Source organism: Pseudorasbora parva, chromosome 5, assembly GCF_024679245.1.
Source record: "Pseudorasbora parva isolate DD20220531a chromosome 5, ASM2467924v1, whole genome shotgun sequence".
Classification (NCBI taxonomy): domain Eukaryota; kingdom Metazoa; phylum Chordata; class Actinopteri; order Cypriniformes; family Gobionidae; genus Pseudorasbora; species Pseudorasbora parva.
Genome location: NC_090176.1, coordinates 46,838,875 through 46,852,095, shown reverse-complemented (window position 1 = coordinate 46,852,095; position 13,221 = coordinate 46,838,875). Strand labels below are relative to the sequence as shown.

Genomic DNA, 13,221 nt, shown 5'->3' with positions numbered 1-13,221 from the left:
AACGTTTCAACTTTTTTGTCATTCCATTAATATTAACAGCATAATAGACAGCGACAGATCTTTTACGCTGCATTTTATAAGGCATAATGGTAGATGTTTTGACACTCATTCATTTTTTATCCTGCCTGCTAAGGTCACAGCACTTGGCAACTTTTTCTCTCGGGGTCCTCCTACAGTTGGGAAAAAATAATGTCCTCGACTACTGTCGTAAACTCTGTCATCCTACAACAGGGGATGCCATCGCGCGTGCATTTGTTGACATGACAACCCTGATAGCCCTGAACTAGTGATGCGCGGGTCGTTTCATAACCCGTGGACCCCGTATGTCTATTTAATGGTCGCGGGTGCGGAGCGGGTTGTAAAAATATATACAGTGGTGCGGTGCGGGCCCAATAACTTCATAAAAGCGTCCCGCGGGTCGGTGCAGCACTAACAGTTCCCCTGAACACTGCAGGAGGAGTTCACATGCAGGAGTTCTTCTGGCAGCGCGTGTGAAATGTCTTCATCAGGTACAGTCAGTGGCATATGCTTCAGCATGTCATATGAATATAATTTCATGGGTTTTATTTTTTTCAAACGCCAAATAATCACGATGCTCACGTTTACAAGCCAGCATCATTATAGTAGTCTATTGGTTAGCGTTTTACAGAATCTATATGATTCTTCAGTTCAATGTTTGAGTGGTAGGTAATCACCATAACAAGCAGGACAGCATCGGTCGGGCACGCCTCCTTCAGCTCACGCCAACGAGCAAACGCTGGTCACATGTTGATCCTCGTCCTGCCTTTAATCCCATCACTTTTTCGTTTCCTCTTATTGCTTTCCTCCAACAAAACCTTTTCTTTCTTATTTGTCTCTGCTGCTTCGGACATGACTATATTATCCGACGAACAAAGTTGTGCTCGCAGGTCTGAATTTAAGGAAGTGTGTGTGTCGGTGGAAGGGACGTATATGCCGTAAAGCAGTCGAATTTTGTAGTTCTTTTTGTTCTCGGGTTACTACCCGAAACCCGAAGTTTAAAAGTACGATTAAAAACGATACAGACCCCATCAGGCTATGGCAGACGTAGGGATGCGCGGTATACCGGTACTGGAAAAATACCGGTATATATTTTATTTAAAACGGTACGATATCATGATTTTGCACATTTCGGTATATGCTGCTGTTCCGAAGTTCACCGCTAGATGGCAGCGCGCTACACAAACTGACCCGAAACAACCGGCAAATGTGACAACAACAGACGAACAAAATGGATAAAGCAGTCGAATCTCACACAAGATACCCAAAACGAATTAATAAAGAGAGGAGTAGAAGTGAAATGTGTAATTACTTTGCTTATAAAACTGATGAAGAACCATCAAACCTAGCCAAGCATCTGTCACTATCCTGACTTTAAGACTTCTGAAGAGATCGACAGGTCAGTGGATCATTCAAACCATCTCATTTAGACATTTATTTTCTTTTAACACTGATCAACACACACACACAGCCTAACATAAGATCGAATATCACAATCTCCAGCTTTCGTTTCAACCAATGACATTTAGATCTCATTATATTTGCACGCGTACTATTGCACTATTTACATCCGCGTTAGACACAACCGCCTGTGTGTATGTGAATACTCACTAAAGACGGACATTTGTACATAATTCTTTGTATTTGACTGTTTAAGGAAACTTAATGTGTAATGTGCGAGCTTTAAGTTACAGGCGTGTGTGTGTGGGTGTGTGTGTCGTTGTAATGAGCTCATAACTCCTGTAACTGTTATTGCGAAATGCTATAAAATCGCTTAAATGATTTCCGTTCTCCATCCCGAGACGAGCGTGAAATGTTAAATCGGATTGTGCAGATTGCTTTAGTGTAGGTGCGATGTCTTTTGAAACCAGAAGCAATTTGCTAATTTTGAGAGATTTTTGCTGAAATTATTTCTCACAAGAAAGTTTTCAAATGACTGATTTGATGTGATAAGCTTTGCTAATTAATTTACTAATAAACATTTGTGGTAATTTCCCTCTTTATAAACTCAAAACTTGCATAATTGTTCTCATTCGCGTGCAATATACTCGCGCTAATATCAGACCGCGTGGTATCGATTTAATATCGGTACTTCGGTATTAGATTGTGGTACCGTACCGAAGCCAAAATTGTGGTATCGAGCCATCCCTAGGCAGACGTGTCATTCAACCTATTGTAAGTCGATTTATCATCACAAGAGTCTTAAAAAATATATTATGAAGGTTGAAAAGTTACCTAGTGCTGCTTTAAAGGGACGGTTTATCCAAAGTTAAGCTTCAGTTTCTTGTGTGTTTTGACTAAGACAGGCTTTTTTTTGTGTGCATGATTTGTCAATGCTTTGTGTATTTATATTGTATTTACTTGTATATTTTTTAAGTTTGACATATTCTTATAATTTATTGTATATATTTTATATTTCTGTGCACTAGAAGCTTGTTTCCATTCCTTATAAACAATAAAAGCTCATTCTGTTTCTGAGCTGAGACTTCATCCATTCATTCCGTCCATCCACCCATCCATCCATCCCTTCCAACCATTCATTTGTTCATATCAATTATTTCCTTCCTTCCTTCCTTCCTTCCTTCCTTCCTTCCTTCCTTCCTTCCTTCCTTCCTTCCTTCCTTCCTTCCTTCCTTCCTTCCTTCCTTCCTTCCTTCCTTCCTTCCTTCCTTCCTTCCTTCCTTCCTTCCTTCCTTCCTTCCTTCCTTCCATCCAATTTGTCATATCCATTAATTCCTTCAATCCATCTATCTGTTCATATCCATTCATTCCTTCCATCCATCTATCTGTTCATATCCTTTAATTCCTTTCATCCATCCATCCGTCCATCTGTTCATATTCCTTCCTTCCTTCCTTCCTTCCTTCCTTCCTTCCTTCCTTCCTTCCTTCCTTCCTTCCTTCCTTCCTTCCTTCCTTCCTTCCTTCCTTCCTTCCTTCCTTCCTTCCTTCCTTCCTTCCTTCCTTCCTTCCTTCCTTCCATCCATCCATCCATCCATCCATCCATCCATCCATCCATCCATCCATCCATCCATATCCAATAATTCCTTTCTTACTATAGTAATTTCAGTAAATAATGTATAATATTCTTACTGGGGCTGGAATGAATCATTCCATTGAAAATATTGTTTTATCAGCCATTTATTCTTAAATAATTGTTAAATAATGCAGAAATGTGATTAAAACTGCAGAGACTGTGAATCAGAATCAAATCAAGCACTTGTGACAGTTGCTGAAAAGAGATACGGCTCATTTGATTACAGAGAATCACATTACGTGAACAGAACATCTCCTAGCATTTCCTCAACAAATTCACTGAGACTGTGAACTCACCTCTCCTATGAGCTCAATCTGTACGTAACATAAATTAACTTCATTTATCTTCAATCAAATGTAAGTGTTCTGAGGGATGTTCATTTGAGAATGAGGACGAATCCACAGCATGAGTTTATGAACTAAAGCAGAGCAGCAGCTGCCATGTAAAAGAAGAATAATGTTTCAACATTTTGAACCCTTGTCTTGAAAGAAATATAACGGTCTCGATGGTGATGGCAGTGTGGATTGACGGCACAGGTAATCGTAATCTCAAAGCTGTAAAGGCAGAGCGATAGCGTGGCTCTTTGACGTGTGTGGCTTTATCAGAGTTCATGTGCACTGACGCAACGGGACTATTTTTAGAACTAAGTTTCCTTGACAAATGTTCAGATTTTTTAACACACAATATCCAGGCACACTTTAAGAATAAAGAGAGAGTTCATGCCTGAAATGAGAGAGAGAAAGAGAGAAAAAGAGAGAGAGAGAGTGAGTGAGTGTCCTCAGGGCAAAACTCATCTAGCATGTTAGCGGATACTATCTTATAATTGTAATTTGATTGAGTTTGGATGAAACCCATCACATTCCAGGTCTGTTATGAAATATTTTTGCTATAAAAGTTTACTGAGAAAAATGTTTTTTCAGTTGTTTGTTTTTGTTTTGGTGTTGTTTTCGGGGGTGGGGGGGGGTACATGACATACCAAATAAATAATGAAATGGACATAAAATATTGATTGAAGTTTTTTTTTTTACGAGAACGAGAGCAGAGTAAAACTAGCAGAGCATTTATTAATGTTAACATTAAGGTTAACATTTGTTAACTTCAACATTTACTAATAGATCAGATAATTATTATTAAAGACAAGTGAACAGTCAGTAATAAAAAAGAACAAATACACAAATTGCAAACACAGATGAATACAATACGCTATAACAAAGTTACAAATTAAGTAAGGTCTGCCAGTCTGTACTCCGATCAGGTACAGAAATATAATCATTAAAGGTAAAATAACATTAAATATAGAGCTTCGGGAGGGTGCGTAAATCTAAACAAGCGAGTTCGCTTATATTGGTGCAGAGGCTGTGGTTGATTTGTAGGCAAGCACTAGTGCCTTGAATTTGATGCGAGCGAGCAAACTGATGAAGAGAAGTGTGATGAGGGCTTTCTTTGGCTCATCGATTGATAGATAGATAGATAGATAGATAGATAGATAGATAGATAGATAGATAGATAGATAGATAGATAGATAGATAGATAGATAGATAGATAGATAGATAGATAGATAGATAGATAGATAGATAGATAGATAGATAGATAGATAGATTCTGTCATTAATTACTTACCCTAATGTCGTTCGACACCTGTAAGACCTCCGTTCATCTTATCGTAACACAAATAAAGATATTTTTTGTTGAAATCAGATGGCTCACAAAGGCCTTCATTGACACCAATGTCATTTCCTATATAGTGATGGGCCGATTTCAAAACAAAGCTTCGAACCGTTATGAATCAGCGTATTGATTCATGATTCGGATTGCCAGTGTCAGGTGATTTCAGCAGTTAAGCAGTTTGACACGCATGTTTTTTTGCGCAAAAAAACCTATTCTCGTCACTTCATAAAATGATTGTAGAGCCGCTGTAGTGAGATGGGCTTTGTAACGACGTCTTTAGTGCCTTTATGGGTCTGGAGAGAGGAAATGACATTGGTGTCAATAAAGGCCTTTCTGAGCCATCGGATTTCAACACTAATATCTTCATTTGTGTTCCGAAAATGAACGGAGGTCTTACGGGTGTCGAACGACATTAGGGCAAGTAATTATTGACAGGATTTTCATTTTAGGGTGAACTAACGCTTTAAACCTGTTTTCATGTCAAACTCTAATTGCACTGCTTGCGTTTTTTTAAAGGTGCCCTAGAATGAAAAATTGAATTAACCTTGCCATAGTGAAATAATTTTCATTAAGAGTTCAGTACAATTAGGAATTAAGAGTTCAGTACATGGACATCACATACCGTGAGTCTCAAACATCATATGCAATTTCTTATGTAAATCTCATAAATCAAAAACTTAACAGAAAAAAAGTGCTTCTCAACATAAACCCAACCGTGACGCAAGCGTTGGAAATCATTTATATGCACGCCTCCAAAATTTGCATCTGTCCAAACAAGCCGAATCTACTGATGGTACACAAGACACTCGAAGAAAGCAAAAAGGGCTCTCATGACACATGGTTGAGGTTTATTATAATCGGATACCACAACAAATTGTTCGTTTGTTCTGCCCATTTCAAGCAAGCGTCACTCGGCGTCTTCACTGAAGAAAGGGCAACTATATTCCTGCAAGCAGTAAGTAATTTATCCATGTGGTGTGACAGGCAGCGGGGCGAGGGACTGCGAGAGCGGGCCGGTGATTAATGTGGACAAGTGCCAGCTGCGTGGCACACCGGTCTCGTCTCGCGGCCATGTGACGGGAGCATAAAAGGAGGAACAAGAGCTGCGGAAGACGAGAGAGGACCAGGCCTGGAATTTTATGTTATGTTTTGTGTATGTGTTTGTGGGCAGTCGTCCGTGAGGGGCTGCCCACGTTTTATTTTGTGTGCTTGCGGGCAGTCGTCCGTGAGGGGCTGCCCGCGGTTTTACTTTCATTTTGTTTATTTGTTTGAATTAAAGTTTGTTGTTAAACGTTCGCCGGTTCCCGCCTCCTTCCTTCCCATGAACGAACTGTGTTACAATCCACTTATTGGCTAGCTGTTTAAACAATTTCTGATTAAATTGAAAGTTTCTTAGAGAGACCGCATTGTGACGCAAGATGCTAGTACAGTAACAATAGGATACTCCAATTACCAAACAAAACTAAATAGTGTGTCTAATGACAAAGGTTAATATTATTTTGTATTACAAAATAAAACCGTAGATACTTTGCTTACAGATAGTTCACGCGATCCTTCTAGAAACGTCACCTTTTCCACCATATAAGTTACAACGATAGTCAATGGAGATTGATAAAATGCAGCTTACTTGTTTATTGGTGTTTTCAGATCGTGCATATGGTTGCCATATTGGACATGTTTAGGTAAAACACTGGACAGTATATGAGTTCTTTTCACAGTAAAGCTCTGCTTGGGGGATTTAATTACTGAAATCTGGCAACCGCACGAACGCAAGCTCTTTCTCGTGCGCGGATCATCTGACAACACCAATAAACAAGTAAGCTGCATTTTAGCATTCTCTATTTGAGATGTTCTGCTTAAAGTGTCATTCAGTCAGTCTGTGTTCGGTCAGGACGGTCAGGACTCACGAGCCGCTTCACTGAACTGCTGTGAGCTGCTGAAATAAGCCAATCAGAGCAGAGCTCAACATTAATATTCATGACTCTTCCAACTAATGCAAAAACAGAGCATTACATCCTAGGGACAATTTATAGGGTTGTAAATGGACCTGTAAAACTCTATCTGGACAATTTTTGCCCTTAAATAAGCCACATGCCCTCTATGTAGATATCAGAGAATAATTTAACATATTGTTTCAAATCATTCTAGGGCACCTTTAACTCTTCTTGTTTTACAGAATAACCTCACTAACCCAAATAAATCACATATGGCCCCTTTTATTCAGTCAATGATGGTCAGCAGATCCTCATTCGATGACATACTTTGTTTGCATTTTGTTCAGGGCTATTCTCAGAGTAAGCTTGTTCAGTGAGCTCAAACAAATCAATGAACTGTGCCTTAGAAAGCAGGGTTTTATGAATTAGTATGGTAGTGATTGGTTCATTCTGAACTGATACCCCACTACTCAAGTTATTATAGTATGCCAGCACACAGCAGTGTATCACACACTGTGTTTATGTGTGAGTCTCGCTGGCTCATATGTGCAGATGGCTTTTTAAAGACAACTGTTTTAAATTTGCATTGAGTGAATTTTTCAAGCTGTTCAATCTAAATACATGCAGTTTGTTTGTACTCTAACAGTGACAGATCTTTGCAGTGAAATGCTCCTGTCTGCTGTGTCTTTCAGCACCCCGATGAGAAGAGGTTAGAGGGTTTGTCCAAGCAGCTGGACTGGGATGTGAGGACCATTCAGCGCTGGTTCAGACAACGCCGCAACCAAGAGAAGCCCAGCACACTGGCGCGCTTCTGCGAAAGCATGTGAGAATCAGCTTTTTGTGTGTTTGTGCTTGCTGATATGCCTGATTCGTTATTGGTAACTTATGGGGCCTAATCTGAATTTAAACGCTTGTAATTCATGAATGTTTTAGAATACAGACCAGAGGTTGATCTCTTTTTCAAGAAGAAAATTAGCAGAAGTGAAAGCAGTTTCAAAACATGAAAGTGTAAAAGTTTTACAAGTTGAAGTTTACTGTAAGAAAATGTACTAACGTAAACAATATAAAAATCAATTTGTTTCAAATTTGAAATTAATGTCACACAAATGAAAAGGTTTTTAGGTACTGTTTAAGTCAATGATTAATTTCAAACTGGTTTGCACAGGATGAATTTTGAGTGTTTAAGCTTTTGAATGATAATTTATGATGATTATTAAAATAAATGATAGGGGAAATAAAGCACACCAAGTGTCCCGGAAGCTAACATCTGCCATTTTCCTAACAAACGTATGTGCATTTCTCAGGACAAACATTTCTAATATCTTGTGGAAATATATATATATATATATAGTGAGAAAAATAAGTATTTGAACACCCTGCTATTTTGCAAGTTCTCCCACTTAGAAATCATGGAGGGGTCTGAAATTGTCATCGTAGGTGCATGTCCACTGTGAGAGACATAATCTAAAAGCTGTGGAGGGAGCACAAACTCCATGTTTCTCAGCGAGAGGCCAGAAACCTGACTGATCTAGAGTCAGAGTCACTCACTGAAATCTCACAGCAGACACGCATTCAGACATGCAAAGCATTCAAGCTAGAGGGCTAATATCAGTATAGAAAAAATACCTTTTATTTCTAAATTATGACATTTTTTGATGTAAAAACCATACTATCAATATAAGTACACCCCACGAAACATTATAACATAATAAAACAATCCATGCCATGGGACCATTAACATATCATTCGGCTGCTGTCACTTTAAGACGTAATGTGCATTTTTATTTTTATTATCGCTGTTGTAATGTATTATTGGGGAGCCAGCAAGTGTATCCATCGACAGATACCAACAAACCACATTATTGATGCGTCGTCAGATTTGAGATTTTAAATTTGAGACCACGGTGCACGTGCGTGCCAGCTACATGTATTAGGGGCAATTCGGTAAGATTTGTGAATGTTTTTGAAAAGAAGACTCTTTTGCTCATCAAGGCTGCATGTTTTTTTAATTGTGCAATATTAGAATTTTAAATATTTTCTATGTGAATATATTTTAAAATGTAATTTATTCCTGTGATCAAAGCTGAATGTTCAGCATCATTACTCCGGTCTTCACTTAGCCTGACAAGCCAGACCCTCATCAAGATGTTTGGTCTGGAAACTCACCATTGACAGCTCAATCCGAGGGGCGGGATAAACGGTTGTCTTTCAAACTCCCTCTGCACGCGATAGGATAGCGCTACAACCAACCAGAGCAACGAAGGTGAAACAGAGCTCCTTGATAGATTAAACATTCGCCGTATCCGGTCGGCAAAACTCTGAACACATCTTCCCTTCATAAGAATGACTTCAGTGCCGTTCTTTGTTCTTTTCTCAGAGGAGAGCTTAACTCCAAGTCTTCCAGAGTCGCGGTCAAAGCTGATTCGAAAGACCGCCGTTCACCAGTTTCTGTGTTTACTAGAAGCACACAAACGCAACTCGGCCGTCGTCATTATGGTCCCGCCCACCGACTCTATACACGATGTGATTGGCCCGGCAAGAGTTTGGTATTGAGATATACAGCTCAGAAGGGTATTGAGAGCTGCTAGACGACACTCGCGGGCAGATTAAATTTGCTGCCGCTAGGGTGCGTCTAGAGTTCTAGGCTAGTCTTCACTATCGCATGATCCTTCAGAAATCATTATGATGATTTGATGCTCAAGAAACGTTTCTTATCATTATCAATGTCGAAAACAGTTGAGCTGCTTTATATTTTTTGGGAGTAACTGTGATACTTTTTTCCAGGCTTCAAAAGAACAGCATTTATTTGAAAATCAAACTGAAAAATCAAACTCCACATTTTTTGAACACAAAAGCCTTTGAGTTTTTTTGTTGTTGTTGTTGGTTGGTTTGTTGGTTTTGTCTCTGTGAAGTTCCTGCTGAACTAATTTGATTGGTGTTGGTCCCTTGAGGAAGCATGTCTGAAATCGATAGGTCTCACCCCTGAGTGTAATAGCGTACCAGTGTTGGCTAGTTAGGCAGCATGAGGGCTAGTAGGTCACAGTCTATTCCTGTGTCTCTTTTTGTACCATCTTGTCACCTGTCTTAGCTCATCCTGTCCACAGAGTCTCCTTTCCATGTCCTCTACTGCTTTATCTGTGTACAGTATTTCTTCCTCCTTCCCACATTTTCCCATAACTCAGACTAGATTTCAGATGAACATTTTATGAGAAATAATTAACATGCTGTATCACTGTTCATTTGCATAAAGTCAACCTCTGCTAAACTCTCATCGGTAGTGCTCGCCGTTGCTCATGTCGCCATGAATCGGCAACTTAATGTCTTACAATTTCTTTGATGACTCAAAACGCTGTATGTGTGAACGCTCTCTCCTCTTTGCTCACCGTTTGTAGCCGTGGATTCATCAATGACACTAATGTTCCCTCGCTTTCTCTCAGATCTACAGTCGAGTCTGAAAAGCCCCAGAAGTAGTGGCCATCTAATCAGGGCTAAAGCTCGACACTGTGCCATTTCTTTCAGAGGCAATTAAGCCAAAGTCTTTAAAGATCACGCTCACTTTTGAGTGTACCCTAATGAGAACTATGAAATGATGAGAATAATAGAGCTACTCTGTTTCTTGATAAAGGCACTGTTGGAGAGCATGTTTGTGGCTCTTGAAAACATACTGCTTTTAGGGGGGAAATCCAATTGTGATTTTTCCTGATAAACATTGTCATTTTAAAATGCATTATATATATATATATAATATTTACAATGTCAGTAGTATATGTAAAATGTAAATCAACAATTCATATCGCTTCCTGTCTGACAGATATTTCTGACTGGATGAAAGAGCATCATCTTAAACTCAATCTTGCAAAGACAGAATTACTTGTTTTCTCAACCAACCCAGCACTTCATCAAAATTTCTCCATTCAGCTTGGTTCATCGACCATAACTCCATCCAGGACAGCCAGGAACCTTGTAGTTGTGATTGATGACCAGTTAAACTTCACTGACCACATTACTGCAACAGCCCGGTCCTGCAGGTTTGCTTTATACAACATTAGAAAGATTAGACCCTTCCTATCAGAACAGGCTGCACAACTCCTGGTTCAAGCTCTTGTTCTCTCCAGACTGGACTATTGTAATGCTCTTCTGGCTGGGCTTCCAGCATGCACTATCAAGCCCTTGCAGCTGATCCAGAATGCAGCGGCGAGAGTGGTCTTTAATGAGCCGAAGAGAGCGCATGTTACACCTCTCTTCATTAGACTGCACTGGTTACCAATGGCTGCTCGCATCAAATTCAAGGCACTAGTTCTCGCCTACAAAACAACCACTGGCTCTGTACCAATATACCTAAACTCACTTGTTCAGACTTACACACCCTCCAGAAGCTTGCGTTCTGCGAGTGAGCGCCGCCTCGTGGTTCCATCCCAAAGAGGCATGAAACGCTCTCACGGACATTTTCCTGGACCGTTCCCACCTGGTGGAATGACCGGCCGATCTCAATTCGTGCTGCCGAGTCTGTAGCCATTTTTAAAAAAACATCTTAAGACACATCTTTTCCAGTTGCACCTGACCAATACAGAATACCACTTACTGATCACCACAGCAACGACCAAAAAGCGCACACTCCCGGATCATATCTACGTCTCTCATCCGGATTTGTGCCTTCAGGCGGGTGTGTTACATAGTTATCATAGCTATCATAATCCAGTGTTCTGTATTTTGCGTACGTGAGTTTTTGTTGTAGATGGCTATTGCTGCGCGTTTAGCTAGAATGCCATACAAAACCAACCCATTGGGCCACTGAATCTGCTTAACGACAACAGTTGGGGCAACAGCCTTAGTCCTAATGGGTTGTTATCATGGCTATCAAAATCCAGTGTTCTGTATTTTGCGTATGTGAGTTTTTGTTGTAGGTGGCTATTGTAGATGGCTATAAAAAATAAAAATAAAAAAAAACCTTCTTACAGCTCTTACAGGTTGTTGGCCTTGTTTGTTTTCGTTGCTCCTATTGCTCTCCCCTTTTTTGTAAGTCGCTTTGGATAAAAGTGTCTGCTAAATGATTGAATGTAAATGTAAATGTAACAATGTTTACTCGTTCTCTGCGTCACCAGGACCGAAACAAACAATGTTTATTTGTCAGCAAAACCCTGCCGGGTGACGCAAAACCATAGACTGTGACAAAATATGGACGTAGTGTCCGTGATGTCACTTGTTGGTTTCTAAAGAGCATTTTTGAAGCCTAAAGTCAGCTTGTGGTAGCACAATTCCTGGAAAACATATATATATACACACACATACATAAATTAATACAAAATATTCACCCCCCTCACAGTTGTAATGAAGGGCAAATATAGCCATATAGAACAAAAACAGATTTTGTACCAGGCTGTAAAAAAATAGTTTTATTTTATTTGTTTTTGCTGTAAAGTTGGCCATTTAAACACGGAGTTCAATGAGATTCTGCTCTCTTTTGGAGCCTGTCTCTAGCGACCAGTCGATGAATTGCACTTCCATACTGGCTTCAAGAGAAACTGGGGGATGTTGCCTACAGACTTTTGACAGCTCCAGGGCTTTTGTGAAAATTACAGATTGTACTTCCACATTTTTGTATCATTATGGTAAAAAAAATGTAACACTATTGCGAAAGACTTCTTACCTGTACGTGATGGCGCTTTGTTTCAGAGGCTTGGGCAGAAGGTGCTCCCTGTTCCTCTTTTTCCAAACTAATTGATTGAATGCCAGTTTCTTACAGTTTTCCCCCACCATATGGCCTAAAACAATGGTTGTGACAGAAAACTTTGGCAGCTGACTTGTTGCCATATCCAGCAGTGACTTTGCAGGCAGCGTTTGCACATGAAGGTACCTCCCGAAACTGATTTCGGACATACTTATGAGGCAGCGTAACGGTTTCATGATCGCAAGTAAAATAGAGAGAGCTTTGGTGAGAACTAAGTAAATATTTAATAACTACAATAGTATTTTGTCGCTGGAAATACATTAAAAGTGGAAAATGTTGATAAAAAAAAAGTACATTCACACACAAACTGGCCAACTACTGCAACTTCCAATCTTTCTTTTTTAGCTCAACTTTTACAGAAAGTAAAGCACAGGATTGTAGGATATCAAAGGCAGCTGCCTTCAAAAATCTAACAGATGAAGGTCTCCCAGGGGGCAGGAAGTGAAGTTAACTTTGGAGTTGGACATGCCTTGTTGTCTTCCTACCTTGAAATTTGTCCTCCAAAAGCAGCATTTTTAAGCTTTCAGACTTCAGACCAGTTTGAAATGGTGAATACAAACACTAAGTTTTTTCCCCCCTAGATTTTCTGTAGCTGTGTTCTCTCCATATTTATGATTTCTGCAGCCTTTAGCCACTGCCTAAATGTTCTGAATCCTTCTCTTGAAACCGAAAATAATGCTGCCTTCACGTGCTATTGACATTACATTCAAATTTGTTTGTGTGCTGCGACCCAAAGAAGGCACTTATGATTCATGTATGAAACGGCTTCACAAACAGTATTTTTTTAAACCACACAGTATCATTATTTCTGTTACAAATATTCATATCATCACACTCACA

General features: G+C 39.7%; 2 protein-coding genes across 2 annotated transcripts in view; one reads left to right on the top strand and one right to left on the bottom strand.

Moving 5' to 3' along the window:
- stk39 (serine threonine kinase 39) overlaps positions 1 to 13,221 on the bottom strand; it is a 183,632-nt gene that overhangs the window by 123,917 nt on the left and 46,494 nt on the right. The window lies entirely within an intron of this gene.
- Positions 1 to 13,221, top strand: part of cers6 (ceramide synthase 6) — a 60,676-nt gene that overhangs the window by 9,429 nt on the left and 38,026 nt on the right. Inside the window, exon 3 of the mRNA XM_067444562.1 lies at positions 7,346 to 7,476. Coding sequence (XP_067300663.1) covers positions 7,346 to 7,476 — 131 coding nt within the window. The remainder of the gene's footprint in view (positions 1 to 7,345; positions 7,477 to 13,221) is intronic.